At 39.2% G+C, this 24,052-nt stretch overlaps 1 protein-coding gene across 1 annotated transcript in view; it reads left to right on the top strand.

Annotated features, from left to right (window-relative positions):
* The window catches only part of cfap58 (cilia and flagella associated protein 58), a 272,272-nt gene that overhangs the window by 92,186 nt on the left and 156,034 nt on the right, over positions 1–24,052 (top strand). The window contains exons 11-13 of the mRNA XM_073026872.1: positions 5,431–5,577; positions 10,536–10,676; positions 12,553–12,776. Of these exons, the coding sequence (XP_072882973.1) occupies positions 5,431–5,577; positions 10,536–10,676; positions 12,553–12,776 (512 nt within the window). The remainder of the gene's footprint in view (positions 1–5,430; positions 5,578–10,535; positions 10,677–12,552; positions 12,777–24,052) is intronic.

Here is a 24,052-nt window from a genome sequence, read left to right as displayed (position 1 = left end):
CTGGAACATATTTCCTGCCTCTATCTTGTCCAATCCCTTAATAATCTTATATGTTGCAATCAGATCCCCTCTCAATCTCCTTAATTCCAGCGTGTACAAGCCCAGTCTCTCTAACCTCTCTGCGTAAGACAGTCCAGACATCCCAGGAATTAACCTCGTGAATCTACGCTGCACTTCCTCTACAGCCAGGATGTCCTTCCTTAACCCTGGAGACCAAAACTGTACACAATACTCCAGGTGTGGTCTCACCAGGGCTCTGTACAAATGCAAGAGGATTTCCTTGCTCTTGTACTCAATTCCCTTTGTAATAAAGGCCAACATTCCATTAGCCTTCTTCACTGCCTGCTGCACTTGCTCATTCACCTTCAGTGACTGATGAACAAGGACTCCGAGATTTCTTTGTATTACTCCCTTACCCAACTCTATACCGTTCAGATAATAATCTGCTTTCCTGTTCTTACTCCCAAAGTGGATAACTTCACACTTATTCACATTAAACGCCATCTGCCAAGTATCTGCCCACTCACTCAGCCTATCCAAGTCACCCTGAATTCTCCTAACATCCTCATCACATGTCACACTGCCACCCAGCTTAGTATCATCAGCAAATTTGCTGATGTTATTTTCTATGCCTTCATCCAAATCGTTAACGTAAATGGTAAACAGCTGTGGTCCCAATACCGAGCCCTGTGGCACCCCACTAGTCACCACCTGCCATTCTGAGAAACACCCATTCACCGCTACTCTTTGCTTTCTATCTGCCAACCAGTTTTCTATCCATGTCAATGCCTTCCCCCCGATGCCCTGAGCTTTGATTTTACCCACCAATCTTCTATGTGGGACCCTATCAAATGCCTTCTGAAAATCGAGGTACACTACATCCACTGGATCTCCCCCGTCTAACTTCCTGGTTACATCCTCGAAAAACTCCAACAGATTAGTCAAGCATGATTTACCCTTGGTAAATCCATGCTGGCTCGGCCCAATCCTATCACTGCTATCTAGATATGCCACTATTTCATCCTTAATAATGGACTCTAGCATCTTCTAAGTCCTGGTGACTTATCCAACTTGATGCTTTCCAAATGCTGCAGCACATCTTCTTCCTTAAGATCTGCATACTTTTCAGTCTGCTGCAATTCATCCCTGCAGTCACCAAGGTCCTTTTCCATAGTGAATACTGAAGCAAAGTATTCATTAAGTTCCTCTGCTATCTCCTCCAGTTCCATGCACACTTTTCTACTGTCACACTTGATCGATCCTATTCTCTTAACGTCTTATCCTCTTGCTCTTCACATACTTGTAGAATACCTTGGGGTTTTCCTTAATCCTGTCCGCCAAGGTCTTCTCATGGCCCCTTCTGGCTCTCCTAATTTCATTCTTAAGCTCCTTCCTGCTAGACTTATAATCTTCTAGATCTCTATCATTACCTAGTTTTTTGAACCTTTTGTAAGCTCTTCTTTTCTTCTTTACTAGATTTACAACAGCCTTTGTACACCTTGGTTCCTGTACCCTATCATCCTTTCCATGTCTCATTGGAACATATCTATGCGGAACCCCACATTTCTTCCATAAGTTTCCCTGAGAACATCTGTTTCTAATTTATGCTTCCATATTATGATCTCTAAGGGTTCTTTTACCTTAGTTCTCTAAACTGGTTCATTGCTCAACACCTAATGCAGAATAGCTGATCTCCTAGAGGCTTCAACCATGAGCTGCTCTAAAAGGTCATCTCATAGACATTCTAGAAATTCACCACCTTGGAATCCAGGTCTAAACTGATTTTCCCAATCTACCTGCATATTCAAATCCCCCATGACTATTGTAACATTGCCCTTTTGGTATGCATTTTATATCTCCTCTGTTAACTTGCATACATATTCTTACTACTGTTTGAGGGGTCTTTTCCCCTTGCAGGGTCTTTTACTGTTGCAGTTCCTGAGCTCTATCCACAATGATTCAACACCTTCTAAACCTATGTCACCTCTTCCTAATGATTTGATTTCATTTTTTACCAACAGAGCAATGCCACCCCCTCTGCCTTCCTGCTTTTTGATGTAATGTGTATCCTTGGACAATAAGCTCCCAGCTATTATCTTCTTTCAGCCATGATTCTGTGATACATGCCACGTTGTAAATGTGCTACAAGTTCATCTACCTTATTCCATATACTGCTTGCATTCAAATATAACACCTTCAGTCCTATATTCACCCTTTTCAATTTTGTCTTTCTTTTATGTTGCAATTCATCCTGTTGACTGCAATTTTGCCCAGTCAACACCCTCTCCTCACTACACATTGCCTCTGTTTGTAAACCAGCTACCTCATCTTCAGCACTGTCTTCTGCCTTTCCTATGATACTACTTGCACTGAAATATACACAGCTCAGGCAAATAGTCTCACTATGCTCAACCTCTTGATCCCTAACTTCGTCTGAGGTCTTACCAACATCTGCCTCCCCAACCTCTTCACTAACTGCTCTAGCACTCTGGTTTCCATCCCCCTGCAACTCTAGTTTAAACCCCACCATGCAGCATTAACAAACCTTCCCACTAGGATATTAGTTTCCCTCCAGTGCAAGTGCAAACCTTCCCTGGAAGAGAGCGCAAAGATCCAAAAACCTTATGTCTTCCTTCCTACACCAACTCCTTAGCCACGTATTAGACTGTATAATCTTCCTAGTTCTGGCCTCACTAGCATGTGGTAGCGATCCTAAGATTACAGCCCTGGAATTCCTGTCCTTTAACTTAACATCTGACTCCCAATGCAGAACCTCATCATTCATCCTGCCCATGTCATTGGTACCTACCCGGACCATGACCTCTGGCTGGTCAGCCTCCCATTTCAGAATGCTGAGGACTCGATCTGAGATATCCTAGGCTCTGGACACCCAGGAGGCAACATACCATCTGGAAATCTCATTCTTGCTTATAGATATTTCTGTCCATTCCTCTAATTAATGAATCTCCCATCATGACAACATGCCTTTTCTCCTCTCCTTCCCTTCTGAGTCATAGTCGGACTCAGTGTCAGAAACACAGCCACTGTGACTTTCCTCTGTTAGGTTAACCTCCCCAACAGTATCCAAAGTGATAACTCTATTGTTGAGGGGGATGGCCACAGGGGTGCTCTGCACTGGCTCCTTAACCCCTTTCCCCTTCCTGATTGTCACCCAGTTTCCTGTGTCCTGCACCATGGGTGTAACTACCACTCTGTATGTCCTTTCTATCACCCCTTCAGCCACCCGAATGATCCAGATTTCATCCAGTTTCAGTTCCAATTCCTTAACGTGGATTGTTAGAAGCTGCAGCTGGATGCACTTCTCGCAGTTGTAGTCATTAGGGACACCGGAGATCTCCCTGCCTTCCCATATCCCGCAAGAGAAACATTTGGCTATCCTGCCTGGCATCTCTACTATCCTAACTGAGCAGATATAAAGAAGGGAAAGAGGAAAAAAAACTTAACCTTGAGCTTTTCTTTCATTCACTTTTTTTTTGCTGAAGCCTCAAAGAGTTAAAGCCTCAATATCACCATTCTGACCCTCTCCACTTTAACAATGGCACATTGATGACGGCCACTATGCTTGCCCTGCCTTCCTTTAATTTTTCTCTTGTTTATCAATCACAAACGCGGATTGGTTGCTGGTCAAACTCTATTACATTGCCATAACTCGGATGCTGCTGCCTTTTTCTACTCAGACAGTGGACATGAGGGAAATCTCCTTCTCTCGATCGTTCAGTGTCCAGATCAGTCGTTGTTCAATGCTCTATTGCGTTACTGTGATCCACTTGATGCTGCCTTTTGCTATTTGGGCAGTGGATCTGAGTGAAACCCCCTCCTCTCAATCCTCCAATGTCTGGATTGGTCACTGTCAATGCTCTATTATGCTTAGTCTCTTAGTCTTTGGGCTAGCCTGTACTTTTAATGTCAATTTACTGCTTGCAATTTACAATTAGAACTGAAGACTAGTTCTTCCTTGAAGTAATATTTGCTATATTCACATAATTCTAGAATACTGCCTAACCCCACACCAAACTTTACCACCAGTACAGGACACCAGTAACCAGGCAGAGAAGATTTAGATATGTAACAATTCCTCACACCCTGCTTTGCATGTCCACCTGCACCGACCTGATTGAATGAACTCTTGATAATTACTTAAATTGATTTCTTCAATGTCTCTGTATTTCTTGTGATATCTTACTTAAAGAACTCATCACTCAAAATATATTTCCTTGTGAGTATCTCCACTCTACAAATATAAACAGTGTTGTAGAGATCAATGTGACATCTTGTCAGCACCTGGCATTTCTTCCCCTATTAGTGCATTGTGTGGGCGTACTCACACCAGAGAAACATCATGTTGTTATCTTCGGCCAATCTCTTCTTCAGGTGAGGCTGATTGATCTACTGGCTCCTCTGATGCAACCATCTCCCTCCTAGCATATTGTGCTGTATATCATTGACCAGAGCTTTAAGGCTCATATAAAAACTCTCCTTTGCATCTTCTTTAGAAGACATAATGTGGGCTGCTGCTGTGTGGCTGCCAATGAGAGTCTGCCTGCAAGAGTTAAATGCCGCCTTTTGCCACACAACAAAATAATAAAAGAAGTACTAAATTGAGTGAGTTATTATCAGAGCATGTTCAAGTCCTGTGTTCAGTGCCTTTCTGTGGATGTAAATCTCCTCAATGCTGTTTTACGTGGTTGTTTAGCCAATTATGCAGAGGGGTCTATTTAGCAAAAGCACTAAAGGTACTTTATTGCACCATAGATAGGTGTACTTTAATTTCCAGGCAAACCTAGAAATTGTTACTGCAAGATTAATATACCATAATATGATAAATTTTTGGTATCCTACTTTTTTTCTGAAGCACAATAGCTATGATTACGTTACAGTAGAACAAGCTACCCTGAAAGGAATCCCAGTTCCACATTAAGAAAAGCAAGCATTACAAAAGACTCATTCTCTTTCAGCCTTTGGAATGCCTATCATAAGTAGGTGCAAAGTAATTAAATTTTATATATAGTCACTGGCTTGATAACATCAATTGCATTCTAGGCATTGTTGTAATATTGCTTTGTGTTTATATATTCAGCTTTCATGAGTTGAAAAATGACAACTCATTATTTATCTGCTGATTAATAAGCTGTCAAATCTGTGCTATCAATTCTCATTTTACTCTCAACAAAGAGTAAAATGTACATTTATTTATTAATGTATTGAACTGCTGCCACAAAATAACAAATTCCACAGCATATGTTGGTGATTATAAACCTGATTCTGTTTTACTTAATCAATCAATAACTTGAGGAAAAGGGTCATATGTGAATGTGAATGAATTATTGGTGGAAAATTAAAACATAACATTATATTTGTTAATAGAATGTTTGAAATAATTTTATTCACCTTCTCTCTTTCATTTCTAAGGATGAGATAGCTGAAATGAAACGAAAACTAAAGATCATGCACCATCATATTGATCAATTGAAAGATGAGATAAGCTCAAAGGAGGCTGCACTTGTGAAACAACAGTTGGAGTATCAGCGCATGGAGAAGGAGAAAGATGCACTGAAGGTATTGTTGTGGAACTATTGCAATGATTCTTCCTTTTCTCTTATTACCAAATTAAACTGTAAGGGATATGTTGCACCTGATATGGTTTAGTGTGATAGCATCCTGTTTAGCATTCAGTTAGTTACGTTAACATCTGGACTATTGATATGGTGAAAGAATTCATTTTCCACCACTGCAAATGGGAAATTTCAATTCCATTAATGATATAAATGTAGAATAAAAAAATCTTTCATCAGAGGTATTGAACACGAAACTACTGGTTATCCCTCCAAAATCTGGTTATTAATATTCTTTAGGGTTGGAAATCAGCCATTCTTACCTGTTCTGGCTTATCTATGGCTGACATCCCAATTAAAAATGTTCAGGGTCTCCAAAAGCACAGAAAGCTATGGATTAAATGTGGGCATATGGATGAGTACCATGATCAGTGGGGACATGGTGAGCTGAAGGACACGTCTCTTTGCTATAAAGCACTATGAAATCTATGAATGTAACAAGTGAGAACAAGCTTGGGCTGGGCTTGGATTACCTAAACCAATGTGATTAACTCTTAAATCTTCCAGCAAGTGAAGGGCAATTAGGGCTTTGCAATTAATGCTGGCCTTTCTGGTGAAATCCTGTGATGAATAAAAAAAACTCAATGTGTTGTGTTCTCACACAGGTGTAAAAGAATTCTGAACTAAACACCAAGCATAAACCAGTCAATGAGGCGGTCCCAGTAATATTAACCGTTTACTGTTCACTCTTCCACATTAACGTATGGTGAAAACTGTTGATAAAACAATACAAAATATATACAGTATTTGTTTCCTTCTTGACATCACATTTACATCATAAATACTTGCAAAAGTAAAACTACAACAACTATATTACATTAAAGTGCAACTTACAGTCAGAATCTACCTATGCCATCGACTGGCTTTAAATACACTTCAACACAAACTATCCGCAACTCTTTAAATAACAAAAAACATAAACTTTATCAACCGTCATTACTTTTAACAGAATCAACGTTAACATTTTTAATTCAACATATCGATTATCTCATGAACTTACGGCGTTGCTTCTCTAATGTTTCTAGTGCATAGAAAGAAAACTTTTCTCACGCTGATCCTGCACACATAAGCCCCCCCCCTTCCCGTTTCTCCAAACCAGTATTTTCCCACAAGACACGGCGAATTTACTTTAAACAACCTTAACTTTAACTAGAAAGCGTTAACAAATGAATTACTAAAGCGAAAATATAATAAACTAAACAAATGTCTTAAAGGCAACACACTCCCCGCCTGACCTTCGTAAGGTCACAATGAACATAATACAAAACTTCAGTCTCTAAATCAGTCCTTAGGTAGAAGTAGAATGACTTATGCAACTGGCCTTTGGTAAGTTTTCACATCGCCTTGGTCAGAAGTTTTCAACTCAACCTTCCTGACATGTCCATCCCTACTAGGGAATGTGGCAGTGATTCTGGCCATTGGCCAGCAGTTGCAGGTGATTTGCTTGTCCCTGAGCAGGACTAAATCTCCAACTTGAAGATTCCTTCAGGGTTCTGTCCACTTTTGTCTGTGTTGCAACAAAGGTAGATATTCATCTCTCCAACGAGACCAGAACCTATTTGCCAGAGCCTGAACCTGTCTCCATTGTTTTGTGTACAAATCCTTATCAGCGAAGTCCCCAGGTGGAGGGGGAGCTCCTGCCTTCTGTGTAAGGAGCATTGATGGCGAGAGTATGAAGGGGTTTTCCGGGTCAGAAGACACAGGTAGGAGTGGTCGTGCATTTATAATGGCTGTGAGCTCTGCCATTAGTGTGCACAGTACCTCATGGGTCAATCAAGTGTGTTGCTGCAGAAACATTAAATCAAGAATTCTTCTGGCGATACCAATCAACCTTAACTTTAACTAGAAAACGATAACAAATGAATTACTAAAGCGAAAATATAATAAACTAAACAAATGCCTTAAAGGCAACACACAATGATTTAAATTTTCATTGATTCTTTCTGTTAGATGTAGTAAAAAGGGTGTTAGGACACTGTAGAGATTGAGATTCTGATAATGATTATTTCCTTTCATGTGATCATGGAAATATGAGAAGGAAAACTTTAAATTGTATCAATATTGGATCTCCCCTCCCCACCCATCCATGCCTACCACATGTAAGTTAGTGAAATTAGGTCATATTTGATCATAGCCAATCACTGATAACGAATTAAATCCTTAACCAGCTTCATTTCTGGTACCTTGGAAATACCAGTCAATGAACATTAAGTCAAACCGCTTTGTGAACATTAAAGAAAGTTACTAAGAGAAATTTGATCCCAACCAATCAATGTTAACCCATTGAAGTGTCACTTGCAGCTGGTTACACTCTATGGAAAGAGTAACAGTAATAAGGATACTAGCCTTTTAGCTTATAAGTTCTCTGACCTACAGAAATGGATTGGCACTGTCTAAGAAGATGAAAATATCATTTAGCACTAGGATGCAGTATACACTTAGTGGCAATTTTATTAGGTATACCTGTACGTCCACTCATTAATTCAAATATCTAATCAGCCAATCATGAGGCAGAAACTCGGTATATAGAAACTTGCCAACATGGTCACATGGTTCAGTTGTTTTTCACACCATACATCAGAATGGGGAAGTGACTGACCATAGAATGATTGTTGATACCAGACAGGGTGGTTAGAGAGTCTGAAAAACTGCTGAACTCCTGGGATTTTCACACATCACGGTCACTAGAGTTTACAGAGAATGCTGTGAAAACAAAATAAATTGAGTGGCACTTCTGAGGGTGAAAATCCCTTGTTGATGAGAGAGGTCGGAGGATAATGGCCAGACTGGTTCAAGCTGACAGGAAGGTGACAGTAACTCAGATAACTATGCTTATTAACTGAAGAGCATCTCTGAATGCATAACATGTCAAGCCTTAAATTGGATGAGCTACAGCAGCAGAAGACTGTACCTGGTTCCACTCCTATACTTAGTAAAGTGGCCATTGAGTGACTGTACTTGGATTTTGTACTTGTAGTAATCGTACAGCTCTGTTGTAAGTGGAGTACGAGTTTCCTCAATGTCTTGAACAACATACTGCCCTTAAATCAATCTCCCCATAAACAACAGAACTGACCATTAATGTAATTTATCCATGGAAGTGCACTGTGAGAGCAGCTAAAACAGCATTTGTCTGGACAATAGTCTGCCCTTTAGAGTAATATATTATCCCAAGGTGTGATTAAAACTAAATATAAATGTGAGTGCTTCTTGCTCCCAGTTTCTTTGTGCTGTGATAGGTGTAGAATGTGTTAAAATCAATACTTTCAATGTGATGGTGAATTTACATTCATCTATTTTTCACATTTGATGCAGTGTCCATAACAGCAAATCATTTCCACCTCCTGCATCCACTTCTACAGTTCATTCCCTCTGCATTTGAGTGGAAAGCAAAATGTGTCACTGATTCTCAAATCTTCTCTTTGTAAATGTCAATTTACATTTTCTTGTAGCTTGAACCCTGCCATTTGGCTGGCCACCAAGCACTGGTTAATTGTTGCAATAACTCGTCATTTGACGAAATCTTTGCAGACCTTTTTGCTTGTTCTTTTAGGAGGTATTTATGTTTACAAACAGGTTGTGGGTAATGGTGATTATTGCTGCTAGATTTGGGCTGATTTTGGCACAGTGAATGCACTCTTGCCTCTATGTCAGATTATTGTTGATTTAAATTCTGTCCAATCCACTGCAGCAGTGCAATGTTGTTAGACGTGCCATATTTTGGACGAGGTGTTAAACAAAGATTGTATAAGCCTGTTGAGCTGATACTCAAACTATTATTTCAAAGAGATGCAATAAACTTATCCTCAATAACCTAGCCAACAATTATTCCTTGAACAACCCCACTAAAAGAATTTGTCTTATCTTTATCATATTGCTGTCTGTAATTTGGTGTTTTTTGTATATTACTATTATGGCTACATTAGAGATATACATTCCTAGTTGGGAGTGTCCTGAGCATGAAGAGCACTATATAAATGCAATTATTTGTCTTTCTTCATTGTTAAGTTCTTTATCCATCAAAACAATAATCAGTAAGAGTTATTCCATATTTTGTTAGCCATGGGTCTTGGATGGTGTTTCCATTTTAAATGCCAAAGATAGCTAATAGGTCATGAGGTTCAGACACCAATTATTTTCAATTGCCTGGTGAAAACATGTAGCTGAAAGCACTACTGCGTGATTGGAAAGGTCTGGCTATCTTTGTTAACCAGATGTGAATATAGTTAAATATGCTGTGTGTTATTGTTGAGTCAAACTGAAAACAGGTCACAGTTGACAGGCTGGGTCATTTATCTTCCTGGTTCACCATGACCTATTTTCTGCTCAGATAGGTTTTGCAAGCTCTCCAGTAAATAATCGCAAATTACATTACAGCAAAATGGAGATGAATTGGTAAGTATTGGAGCTGATGATGGAAAAGGATGAAAATCAGGGGAAATATTTATGAATATTTGCTAAAAGACCTCTTAGGCAATAATAAAATTTGTTTATGCTTCTGGAATCTGCATTACTAGTTCATTCAATATGATGCTTGGCTCTGTTGTGTTATTTGCAATGGGTTTTATGTGAATATTAATTTAGTAATCTAAACCTCTTGCCCATTGACTGTGATCCACAACCATGATTCTGTAGTAATTCCATCTCTAATTTGTTAGAAATAATGACCTTGATGAACTGACATTTGGAGGGGTAGTACTCTGCCATAAGATAGAACTGTACTCCATTGTTCATTAAGCACTTACAAATTGTATAAAGAAGACATGTAGTAAAACATAACCATATTTTGCATTTGGCTCCAAGCTGATCTACGAATTTTCAAACTATTGGTTATTCACCTTCATAGTGTTGCATGATATGCTGATTGTTTCACAGTGTCCTCTTTTACTTTCCTAACCATAGACTGAAGTGCAGAAGATGAAGCAACAGGCACAAGACACCAGGATTTTCATTGAAAATCAGGAAATAGAAGAAAGAAAGCTTTTGAAGATTATTGAAGAGGCTGACACAGAGAGAACTCGTCAGAAAAAAGAGTTAGATCAGGTATGAGACATGCGGGGTAGGAGGCTATTAAATTCCTCCACTCCAAAATCAATTCACATATGATAAAATATAATTAGGTACTCCATATCTTGCAAGTTTATACTTAAAATGGCAGATGTTGTTTACCAGTACATTCGGTTATTGCATTAGGAGTTTTGTTAATTTTCTGTATGGGCAGCACAGTAACGTAGTGGGTAGCACATTACTTTATATAATGCCAGTGATAACCAATCGGAGATCAATTCCTGCCACTGTCTGTAAGGATTTTATATGTTCCTTATGTCATCCCATGGGCTTCCTCTGGGTGCTCTGGTTTTCTCCTACAGTCCAAAGGTATTTGGGTTTGGGTTAGGGTCAGTGAGTTATGGACATGAAATGTTGGTGCTGGAAGCATGGCAAGACAAGAGCTGCCCAGCACAATCCTTGCTGATTTGATTTGATTTGACACAAACAAAACAATTCACTGTAAATTTTCATGTTTTTATGTACACATGTCAAATAAATCTAATCTTATTATTTTCTTTATTTTTATTTATTGTATTCTACTGTTTTTTCCAGGATAGTTCCAAACCCAAACACTATTCTTGTTCTCTATTGTGTGCTTAATTCCCTTGGTTGGAGCATATATATATTTGGATGTTGGATATATTTACCCATGTTGTTTACTCTGAACCCAAATATGCAGTCTGCTGGTGTTGTATTTGCATGCCATAAATAACATCCTGGATGTTAGCAGAGTAATCAATAACAGGAAATGATGTAGGACATGCAATCAGCTGATCTTGCCGCAACTCATCTGAGGTTCAATAGAATAAAGTTCCTGTTGATTATTGCCTGGATAAGGGGTGAATTTTCCTTTGACATGGCCATACCATTAGAAGAATCTTATCCTGATGACCTGCCATTTTCTTCAGTACTTATTGGATGTGGTCAACGAGCTCTTGCATTCCAGTGGAGGAGCTGGCTGCCGCTCCACTGTCTGGCAGCAGCTCAGAAATGAGGTAAAGTTAAAGGAAACAAATGCCAAAAAAACCATTAAGAAACTATATAAATTAGGGCTGTGGACTAGGCCAAGACGTTCACCCACTTACATTTGGATACACTGTATTTTCAGGCATTAGATGACAAAAATGTTGTTTATTGAGGGGAAATGGGAGGCATTTGCAGCCATTTCTCTTTAATCTGCTCCTCCATCATTAAAGACCTTAGATGTGGACCTCTTTGTGTGTTTCACCTTATTGCTTCATATTATCTTCCATGAGTTCATCTGTGTAAGCCTCTCACTTACATAGCCTTTGTGCTTCTTTTCATTCCACACTTCTCCGCTTAGACCTTCCTTGAAACTTATTGAACAAAGCTCTTTGCCACTCTTCCTTGAAATAGTTTTTATAGTCAGCTTTTGCTTTAAATTAGATGCCTTGATCTTTTTAGTTTAATCTTAAAAGTAACTCCAACAGTTTCTTATTTCTATACCTAGCTTTAGTACATAGCACAGCAGCTATTTTGTAAACAGGCCATAAGATGCTTGTGATGTTCTGCTATTGAAATTACACAAGTTTCTTTCCTCTCTTTGCTGAACCAACAGCTTAAGGTTATCTAAAATCAATTTTCTCCAATACTTTCCAAACAGAGTCTTAATTTATGGGTTCATAATTATCCCATCATATTCCTATTAGCAAACATTATGGGCCATTAAGCATATTATGTGCCTTTAATTGCAGGAAGGCTATTCTTGTTATTTTAAGCTACAAAGCTTGAGCAGCTCTGAAGATTTATTTCTACTCAGCTTTTTCACTGAATGTATATGATTTCTTTGCATTGTCAAATTGACATGTTGTTTCTATAAATTAACTTTTTTCCCAATATTCTTACCCAGGTCATCAGTGAAAGAGATATTTTGGGGACTCAGCTTGTACGCCGCAATGATGAGCTGGCTTTGCTATATGAAAAGATCAAAATTCAGCAGTCCATGTTAAATAAAGGAGAGATACAGTACAGACAACGAGTGGATGATATTCGGTTGCTCCGCGTGGAGATAAAAAAATTAAGACGGGAGAAAACCATCCTAAACAAGAGCATTTCTAATCTGGATGACCTCAGGTAAAACCAGGAAAACTTCTTGTAAAAAATTCTTAAGTCAATAACGGGATATGGACACCAGTAAGACCAGCATTTATTATCCAAACCTAAGTGTGCTGGCAGTGCAGTATGGATTTGCATTCAGGACAAACTGGGTTTGGAGAAGCACAATAAGTTTCTTAGCCTGAAATTATTATAGTGGGCTTTTTATTTCAGAATCAGGTTTATTATCACTGTCTTTATGACATCATATCTTGATGCCATCCAACATTCCACCATTTTCATCTTGAACTACATCATTGGTCCTTTTTTTGTGACCACTGTAACAAAATATTAATTCAGAATTTTGTCTGCATCTTTTACATCTGCTTCCATAAGTTTTGTTCTCTGTTATTAATGAATGTAGTTTTTCATACTTTATCAAGCCATATCATACTTTTGACTAGCTATTTATTTTAATAAAAGGAATGGTTGTTTCATAAGTAAAAGTCTCTTATCCCTGGTATTAAGTTAGTGAAACACTTCTATACTTGTCCTCTGCATTTAATAACTTATAAGGCAGCAAGGAAAATCCAGGGAGCTACAGGTCAGTGAGGCTACAACAGTATAATTATAGTCCTCTAACAATTGACACTTCAACTCCAGGAAAAGAGATTTTGACTGTTTACCCTATCTGTCATAATTTTATAAACTTCTTTTAGGTCTCTCTGATGCTCCAGAGCAACCAACTCTAACTTTAAAAAATCTCCTTTTATCTTATACCTTCTAATCTAGTAGCATCCTGGTAAATCTCTTCCTACTCTGGCAAAGCTTCTAGATCCTTCCTGCAATAGGGGACCAGAATTCCACACAACACTCTGTGTGCAACCTAACCAAACATTTATATAGCTTCTTGTGCTCAGTGCCCTGACCAATTAAAGCTAACATGCCATATGCCTAATTTACCACCCTAACTACATTTGTGGATATTTTCTACCTTATTCCTACCCCACCAGTTCATTTCTTACATTCTTCAATGGTTATTTCATGCGTGCCAAGGATGAATAATGTATTTTTCCACTCTATGTAGATAAATCTTTTCTTAGCCCACCAAAGGGACATTTTTTTCAAAACAATAATAGTAACTCAATATAATTTAGTAAAGTAATATGGTGGGCAATAGACCCGATAAAAGCTTTTGAAATTGGAATTGACTCCTTGTAATGTTAAGACCAAATATTGACTAGATATCCAAGAGGACATTTTGCTATATTCCATGCCAGCTGGAGATAGAATGTAGACCAGTACAGGCTTTTTGGCCCACAATGCTCTGTTGAATTGATTAAATTGGTTATCAACTGCCCAACTAAACTTTACTGCCTACTACACAATGCCCATATCCTTCCATTTCATTCACTTTGATGTGCCTATCAAAGAGCTTCTTGAACACACCTGCTATATTAGCCTTCATCACCCACCCAGACAGTGCATTCCAGGCACCCATACCTCTCAGTGTATAAAAAAAAAGTGCCCCACATATCTCCTTTGAACTTGCTCTTCCCCATTTTAAGTAAATGTCCTCTGGTGTTAGTGAGATAAGGAACATGGTCAATCTTTTGTCTCCACGGGAAGACAAAGTTGTTTTAGAATACAATTGTATTCTTGAAATTCTCCTCCACAGACTATGTTAATAGAAAATATAACTACTGATCAAGATAATTTGAATCAAATTAAATGTATAAAGTAGTGACAGGCAAAATTAGAATAAATTGGACTGAATCTTTAAATGCTGTTTAATATTCTCTTGATGAACTGAACAATTTGTGATAAAATGGAATATAGAAATATAAGTGATGTAGCATTAGTGTCGATATTGCACATCATGGGAAGCCCTTTTCTTCTCAATACCTTCTCTTAATTTATGATCTTTCTTCTGTTGAACCAAATCTTGTGTTTAATACAAATGGACACTTCTCCCATATGAACTAAATCAATCTTTACTTACTGGTGGCATGCCTGAAGAAAATTTATCCTGAATGCACTGCAGATGCATAAAGGAAATGGTATCTGATGGCAGGGCAATTTTCCAAATTTATGTAACCTGATCAATTGACCTCATAGCCTGATATTCCATATGAAAACAGTTCTGGTTCATCAAATCAAATATTGCCATACTTGACAGCATGTGTTTGGAATAATTTTCAAACATTTCAAAGTTTAAAGTACATTTATTATCATATTATGTATACTTTATACAACCTTGAGATTCATCTTCTTACAGGCAACCAAAAAACAAAGAAACCTAATAGAACCCATTAAAACATAAGAAGACCATCGATCTTCGAACACATTGAACACCCAATGTGCAGAGAGAAAAATAAACAAATCATGCAAACAATAAAAGTAAGCGAATAGCATTTAGAACTAAAGTTCACGAAAGCAAGACCACAGCCAAACAGGTTCAATTGCAGCCTCAGCCTTGGTTCAGTACAGAGATGAGTAAACTGTGGAGCAGCGATCTGAAGTTCAGTGCAAAGATGAGTAAACTTCACAGAGCAGTGAGCTGAACCAGCCCATCCCTCGCCTCCAGTCCCTGCACCCTGACCTTTACAATCTGGCCTGACACTCAAATTGTCTAAATAACCCTTGGGTCATTCCTTGCTGCCAGGTCTGGGCCCTGCTGCTTTAATATGTTCTTGGGCCCACTACATGGACGCAATTGTCATCATTAAATTTACACTTTGTTTGGCCTCTCATTGTGTTTCAACTTGAAGGTCTGATGATGCTAATCTATATTATTTCAATTTGCATTTTTTTCTTTTCTATGTGTCCAGTTCAGTGAATGAATACTTATCTGTGACTTAACATTTTAAAATTTGTGTTGCCTTGAGTGCTGCTGAATTATTTTATTTTTTGCTAAAAGACTACTTCACTGAAACTGCTTTTTTGTATTTAGACCATAAGACATAGGAACAAAGTCAGGTCATTTGGCCCATTGAGTCTACTCTGCCATTCCATCAGGATGATTTATTATTTCTCTCAACCCAATTCTCCTGCTTTCTCTCCATAACATTTGACACCATTATTACCGTAGATTCCGGACTACAGAGCGCACCTGATTAAAAGCCGCTGGCTCTAATTTTAGAAATAAAATCAATTTTTTACTTGTAAAGGCCGCACCGGATTTTAGGCCGCACCAGATTTTCGGCCGCAGGTGTCCCACGTTGTAATATGAGATATTTACACAGAAAGATATTACACGTGAGGATTTTTTAACTTTTAATTAAATCCATATGGTAACAAAAACAAATACATATTGCAAATGCTTTTTTTCGAACCGTGCCCGTAACGCGGCTACTTTTAAATATACGTTGCGTATACTTCTTTACTGAACAACATTCCAATATCTCCTAACGACTGGTAAAAAATATATATACTGCAGCCTACCAGGAAAAGTTATTGATCGCCTTTAACTTAAAAGCAGCGTTTTCGCTCCGCCGTCCCGTTTATCGCAAACGGCATTTAAAAGCAGCGTTTCGCTCCGCCGCTCGCCCCCTCCTTTCCGTTTATTGCAAACTGGTATCCCACAAGACGCGGCGAAACCGGGTGTGACGTCATAGCATCCCGCGATGTAGTACAGAAAACAAATATAGTTAAAACTCTTCTAACTTTAACTAGAAAATGAATTACTAAGCGAAAATATTATAAACTAAATAACTGCCATAAAGGCAGCACAATGCTTTTCTTCGAGTGTTTTCCATGTTGATGAGGGTGAGTACAAATGACTGATTTACAATAATTTAATTGTGAAAGTGCGCTTGATTTATCGTACAATTTCATTGGACCTCTGTGAACTACTCATCAATTTTATTGGTCTACTGTTACGAGGCAAAATGTTTACGAGGCGGCATGAAAAAAAATCATGTATTAGCCGCTCCGTTTTAAAGGCCGCAAAGTTCAAAGCTGTTCAAAATGTGGGAAAAAAGTAGCGGCTTAAAATCCGGAATCTACGGTAATTAAGAACCTATCAGACTCCGCTTTAATGAGTTGGCCTCTGTAGGAATGAATTCCACAGATTCACTGTCCTAAGGCTAAGGAAATTCCTCCTTATTCCTATTCTAAAAGGATGTCCTTTTATTCTGTGCCATCTTTTCCTAGACTCAGGGTTCAAAGTCCATTTATTATTGAAGTATGTATACATTATACAACTTTGAGATTCAGCTCCTTACAGGCGCCCACAAAGCAAGAAACCCAAAAGAACCCATTAAAGTAATACTGACAACACCAAATGCAGAGAGAGAAAAAACAAATTGTGCAAACAATAATAGTGAGCAGATAGCGTTTACAATGAAAGTGAGTCCTCAGACACAAAGCCTGAAGCAGGCTCACATCCTCAGCCTCTGTAGCGGAGTAAACATCACAGAGCCTGTAGACACAAAACCCAGAGCAGCCGGAGCAGGCCACAGCCTCAACATCAGAGCAGTAAAGAGTGGAGTAAACCATAAGACAGGAGCAGAAATAGGCCAGTCAGCCCATCGATTCTGCTCTGCTGTTCCATCATGGCTGATCCTGGATCCCACTCAACTCCATACACCTGTCTTCTCGCCATATCCTTTGATGCCCTGACTGATCAGAAAATTATCAAATTCTGCCTTAAATATACGCACGGACTTGGCCTCAACCGCAGTCTATGGCAGAGCATTCCACAGATCCACTACCCTCTGGCTAAAAATATTCCTCCTTACCTCTGTTCTAAAAGATCACCCTTCAATTTTGAGACTGTGCCGTCCAGTTCTGAATACCCCCACCACAGGAAACATTCTCTCCACATCCACCCTATCTAGTCCTTTCAATATTCAGTAGGTTTCAATGAGATCCCCTCACATTCGTCTAAATTCCAGTGAGTACAGGCCCGGAGCTGCCAGACTCTCCTCGTATGTTAACCCCTTCATTCCCAGAATCATCCTTGTGAACCTCTGGACTCTCTCCAATGACAAAACATCCTTTTCTGAGATACAGGGCCCAAAACTATTGACAATACTCCAAGTGCGGCCTGACTAGTGTCTTATAAAGCCTCAACATTATCTCCTTGCTTTTATATTCTGTTCCTCTTGAATTAAATGCCAACATTGTATTTGCCTTCTTTACCACAGACTTGGCTTGTAAATTAACCTTCTGGGAGCATTGCACGAGATAATAGTCTGCACTATTGTTCCTTCTACCAAAATGCATTATCATACATTTTCCAACACTGTATTCCATCTGCCACTTTTTGCCCATTCTTCCAATTTGTCTAAGCCCTGTTGCAATCACATTGCTTCCTCAGCACTACCTACCCATACATCTACCTTTGTATCATCCACAAACTTTGCCACAAAACCATCAATTCCATTATCCAAATCACTGACAAACAATGTGAAAGTAGTGGTCCCAATACTGACCTTTTAGAAACACCACCAGTCACTGGCAGCCAACCAGAAAAGGCCCCCTTTATTCCCACTTGCTGCCTCCTGTCTGCAGCCATTCCTCTATCTATGTCAGTATCTTTCCTATAACACCATAGGATTTTATATTGTTAAGCAGCCTGATGTGTGGCACCTTATCAAATGCCTTCTGAAAATCCAAGTAAATGACATCCACTGCCTCTCCTTTGTCCACCTTGCTTGTTATTTCTTCAGAGAACTCTAATAGATTTGTCAGGCAAGATTTCCCTTTACAGATCTTGGTGACTTTGAATTATTTTATCCCCAAGTAATCCAAAATCTCATCCTTAATAATAGACTCCAACACTTTCCCAACTGCTGAGGTTAGGCTAATTGGCCTATAATTTCCTTTCTTTTGCCTTCCTCCCTTCTTAAAAAGTGGAGTGATATTTGCAATCTTCCAGTCCATTGGCTCATGACCAATGAATGCATCTGTTATCTCTCAGGACTCTGGGATGTTAAATTGACCTAACCCTCACCTCTGGCCCTGGCACCATTCATCTTGCCTTTTCAATCCATCTGCTTAGTGTTTAAATTATCTCAGCAAGGGGTCATTCCTCACTCTAAGACACAAGCCCTCTTGCATCGATACACTCTGGACGTGGACCTCACTGCCACATTTCAACATGTACCCAACATTTTTAAATCAGCCCTGTGGTTTGATGAATCAAACGTCATTCTGCTTAGGTGGATGGGACCTGAATCTGCAGCTCCTACATTTCTCCATTCTGCTCACCCCGACTTCACCTCACACCCACACACTTCGCCCCTTGACTCAGCCTCCTCGCCTTCCCTCACCTCTTCATTGTTTGCAGTGACCGTTTACTTTTTTTTTACAGGAAAATGTGTTATTAATAAAGTATTTAGATGTGTTTTTGTTTTGGTAAGCACCAATAAGTTGTTGCTTGGATTCAGCAGGACTATCTTACTTCCCAGCCCATTATGGGAAATGACCTCTCCACTCCACTGTCCGGACCTTTCAATATTCATTAGGTTTCATTGAGATCTCCCCTCATTCTTCTAAAGTTCAGGGCTAGAGCCATCAAACAGTCCTCAATTTACAATTTAGGTATTGTAAGCCTGTTGAATTTTATACCTTTTTTAAAAACTAATTTGAACCTTTAAGATGTTTCTTTTTTGACCTCTGTATTGTCACTAATTACAGATATTTAAATCTTCCAGAAGAAGAAACCAAGACAATTTTTAATTACCTATTTTAACAATTTAATCCTACATATGAGTTGCAAGTAACACCAGCAAAATTACTTGCTTAATAAACCTTGGCCTAGAATGCTGCCATGTAGCACTTGTTTATGTGTATTAAGAATGGAATTTTATTAAACGGATAAGCTGCTTTGAGGTCTGTACTTCGCCCGATGAAGGGCCTTGGCCTAATATATCCTCTGTTTATTTCCCTCCATAGTTGCTGCCTAACCTACTGAGTTCCTCCAGCATTGTGTGTGTGTTGTTCCAAACTTCCAGCAGCTTTAGTCTCTTGTGTTAAGAAACAGTCCATTCTATTTCTGCCACTTCCTTTTTATTTTGCTATTGAGTGAATTTACTTATTTCCCCCACATATATAGCACAGAGAAAAAGATGATTTGTAGCAAATTGCGCGCTGTGAACAAAAATACTTGCTTTTCATGAGACAGGAACATTATTTAACCTTGAAGCATTATGTTCCAGACTGTCTGAATGAATGACCAGCTTGCTTTATATATTCCCTTCTTATTCCCGTTCTGACCTCACTGGGACTGGACCTCTATAATGTTGCAATTATACTCTGTGCTCGGTGTCCTTCTGTGTATTTTGTCTTAAAACAAGCTTTAACAACTTCAGGTAGCTTCCATTTATCTTTCTTAACAATCGGGTGGCGTAACAATACTTTGCATTTGAAGGAAAATGGGCTGCTGATGGGGTCTGCTACCTTTCAAAATTTTCCTTCCTCTATTCCATTTGTTTTAAGCATTCACACATTTTGTTGTTCACTTAAAGTTAAATGTGAAAATCAGGAATTTGCAATTTGTTTTTCCAATGTAATGAAATTAGGAGGACAGATTTTTAAATGTCATTAAATTATGTAAAGCTAAATGAGACATGATGAGAACCAATGAGCTGGACTTTGAAGATATCAGTGAATGCTATTTGTTCCATTTGTACTTGTTCATTGACCTTCTGCAGGGTTTTGCATTGATGTCCTTGTTAGCTAACAAAACCAGACATCTTTACTGGCCTTTTAGGACCTGTGAATTATGTATAAACCCAGTCAATCAAACTGAAGAATGAGCAAGCTGAAGATAGAAATAAAACTGTAGATACTGAAAGTCTAAGCTGAAAATGAGAAATGCTTGAAACACTCAGCAGATTAGTCAGCATTTGTGAAAACCGAAACAGTCAACATTTCAGGTTGGACTTCGTTAGTCCAGTAGAGCATTGAAAATGTCAAATGGGTGATTACTTTTTTCTGTGAATTGTTCATCAATCTTGTACTTCCTTGAATGGCTTAAAAACCTAATGGAAAAGAAAATGGAACATGGCCATTTCAAGGTAAGCATATTAAAGGTCTATTCACTGTTAAATAATATATCTGATACCAGGGTTGCCTTCTCTGAGTATGGACTTTCACTGCTTTTCAAAGGTCAAATTCGATTTTATCATAGAAGTATGTATATATTATACAGCCCTAAGATTCGTCTACTTACAAGCAGCCACAAAACAAGAAACCCAAAAAATCCAATTTAAAAAAAAGACCAACACCCAAAGTGCAGAGAGAGAGAAAAAAAACGCATCAAATCCAATCATGCGAACAGTAAATCAAGCATCAGCATTCAGAACAAAATTGAGTCCATAACCCCGAAGCGGGGAGCAGCCAGAGTGGGCTCATGGTCTCAGTCGCAGTCCATCACACAGAGGCAAATCACTGCAAAGCTTGCAGACGTTGAACCTAGAGGTGCCGAGGAGAGCAGAGTAAAATGCCGTGGAGCACAACAGGCACAACCCCCACCTCTGGTCCCGACGCTTTGCCTTTTCAGTCCATCTGGCTTGGGGTTTAAATTGTCCAAGCTCTGGGTCATCCCCCAAACTCGGCCTAGGCCCCACTGCAGCAATAGGCACTGGGTCACTTCCGGCTTGTACGCGGCTTTTCCAAATTGGTGCAGCACTTAAACCTCACTCCCGGTTTAGGTGGATGGGTTTCAAAACAACTCTGCTTCAGCCTTTCTCCACTCTGCTTGCTCCAACTACATCTTCGATTCTGATTCCAGAATCTTCAGAATCAGGTTTATTATCACCGGCATGTGATGTGAAATTTGTTAAATTAGCAGCAGCAGTTCAATGCAATATATAATCTAGTAGAGAGAGAGAGAGAGAGAGAGAGAGAGAGAGAGAGAAATAATAAATAAAATAAAACATAATAAATAAACAAGTAAATCAATTACATATATTGAGTAGAGTTCTAAAAATGTGCAAAATACTGTATATTAAAAAAAGTGAGGTAGTGTTCAAAGTTTCAATGTCCATTTAGGAATCGGATGGCAGAGGGGAAGAAGCTGTTCCTGAATTGCTGAGTGTGTGCCTTTAGGCTTCTGTATCTCCTACCTGATGGTAACAGTGAGAAAAGGGCATGCCCTGGGTGCTGGAGGTCCTTAATAATGGGCACTGCCTTTCTGAGACCCCGTACAGAAGTTGGGATGTAATGTTAAAATTGTACAAGGCATTGGTAAGGCCAAATTTGGAATATTGTGTACAGTTCTGGTCACCGAATTATAGGAAAGATATCAATAAATTAGAGAGAGTGCAGAGACGATTTACTAGGATGTTACCTGGGTTTCAGCATTTAAGTTACAGAGAAAGGTTGAACAAGTTAGGTCTCTATTCATTGGAGCGTAGAAGGTTGAGGGGGGATTTGATCGAGGTATTTAAAATGTTGAGAGGGATAGATAGAGTTGACGTGAATAGGCTGTTTCCATTGAGAGTAGGGGAGATTCAAACGAGAGGACATGATTTGAGAGTTAGGGGGCAAAAGTTTAAGGGAAACACAAGGGGGTATTTCTTTACTCAGAGAGTGATAGCTGTGTGGAATGAGCTTCCTGTAGAAGTAGTAGAGGCCAGTTCAGTTGTGTCATTTAAGGTAAAATTGGATAGGTATATGGATAGGAAAGGAGTGGAGGGTTATGGGCTGAGTGCGGGTAGGTGGGACTAGGTGAGATTAAGAGTTCGGCACGGACTAGGAGGGCCGGAATGGCCTGTTTCCGTGCTGTGATTGTTATATGGTTATATGGTTATATGTCCTGGGTACTTTGTAGGCTAGTGCTCAAGATGGAGCTCAAGCCAAGATTTACAACTTTCTGCAGCATCTTTCAGTCCTGTGCACTAGCCCCTCCATACCAGACAGTGATCCAGCCTATCAGAATGCTCTCCCATGGTACAACTATAGAAGTTTTTGAGTGTATTTGTTGACATGCCAAATCTCTTCAAACTCCTAATAAAGTATAGCCGTTGTCTTGCCTTCTTTATAATAACATTGATATGTTGGGACCAGGTTAGATCTTCAGAGATCTTAACACCGAGGAATTTGAAGCTGCTCACTCTCTCCACTTCTGATCTCTCTGTGAGGATTGGTATGTGTTCCTTTGTCTTACTCTTCCTGAAGTCCACAATCAGCTCTTTTATCTTACTGATGTTGAGTGCCAGGTTGTTGCTGCGGCACCATTCCACTAGTTGGCTTATCTCTCTCCTGCACGCCCTCTCGTCAGTACCTGAAATTCTACCAATAATGGTTGTATCGTCAGCAAATTTATAGATGGTATTTGAACTATGCCTAGCCACACAGACATGTGTATACAGAGAGTAGAACAGTGGGCTAAGCACACACCCCTGAGGTGCACCAGTGTTGATCGTCAGTGAAGAGGATATGTTATCACTAATCTGCGCAGACTGTGGTCTTCTGGTTAGGAAGTCGAGGATCCAATTGCAGAGGGAGGTACAGAGGCCCAGGTTCTGCAACTTCTCAGTCTGGATTGTGGGAATGATAGCATTAAATGCTGAGCTATAGTCGATGAACAGCATCCTGACGTAGGTGTTTGTGTTGTCCAGTTGGTCTAAAGCCATGTGGAGAGCCATTGAGCCATTCTGGCTCTATTTCACACCCGCACAGCTTGCCTCAGATCGGCCTCACCTTCACTTTCTTCTTCAATGTTTATGGTGATTGTTTACCACAATTTTCCATATTAAAAGTGGTACTAATAGGTCTGTCATTGACCTATTTTGGCAATAGGCAAACTTCAATGGGTCCAGGTCCTTGCTGAGGCAGGAGTTCAGTCTAGTCATAACCAACCTTTTAAAGCATTTCAACAGTTCTCTTGGAACATGCCTCAACCTCATTCTGGCTCTATTTCACACCCGCACAGCTTGCCTCAGATCGGCCTCACCTTCACTTTCTTCTTCAGATTGTTTACCACAATTTTCCATATAAAATGTGGTACTAATAAGGTATTTAGTTGAATTACTTTGCGAACCACTAGTAACCTGTCACCCACATTCAGTAGCATCATCTTAAACTGGAAGTTAGAGGCTTTTAGTTATTGTTAGAGTTTAAAAATGTTTTTTTTTTAATTTTTGTCTTGTCCTCTCATTAACTCAGAGCTTTAGTTCTGCCACAATGGTTTCAGCACTCAATTTGACAAAATTTAGGTAAACTTTCTCCTTGGCCTTGAGGTTTTAGTCTCTCAGCTGATGATCCAGATATATTTTAAATGTGTTACCTGTTTCTGCTTTCACTGAAGTGAGTTCCAGATCTTTAGCACTCTTTAGTATCAAGGATTTTTTGTCAACTCT

This window comes from Hemitrygon akajei, chromosome 23 (genome assembly GCF_048418815.1).
Source record: "Hemitrygon akajei chromosome 23, sHemAka1.3, whole genome shotgun sequence".
NCBI classification, from domain to species: Eukaryota; Metazoa; Chordata; class Chondrichthyes; order Myliobatiformes; family Dasyatidae; genus Hemitrygon; species Hemitrygon akajei.
The sequence above is the reverse complement of the archived record's forward strand: the minus strand, read 5'-3'. Positions and strand labels throughout refer to the sequence as shown.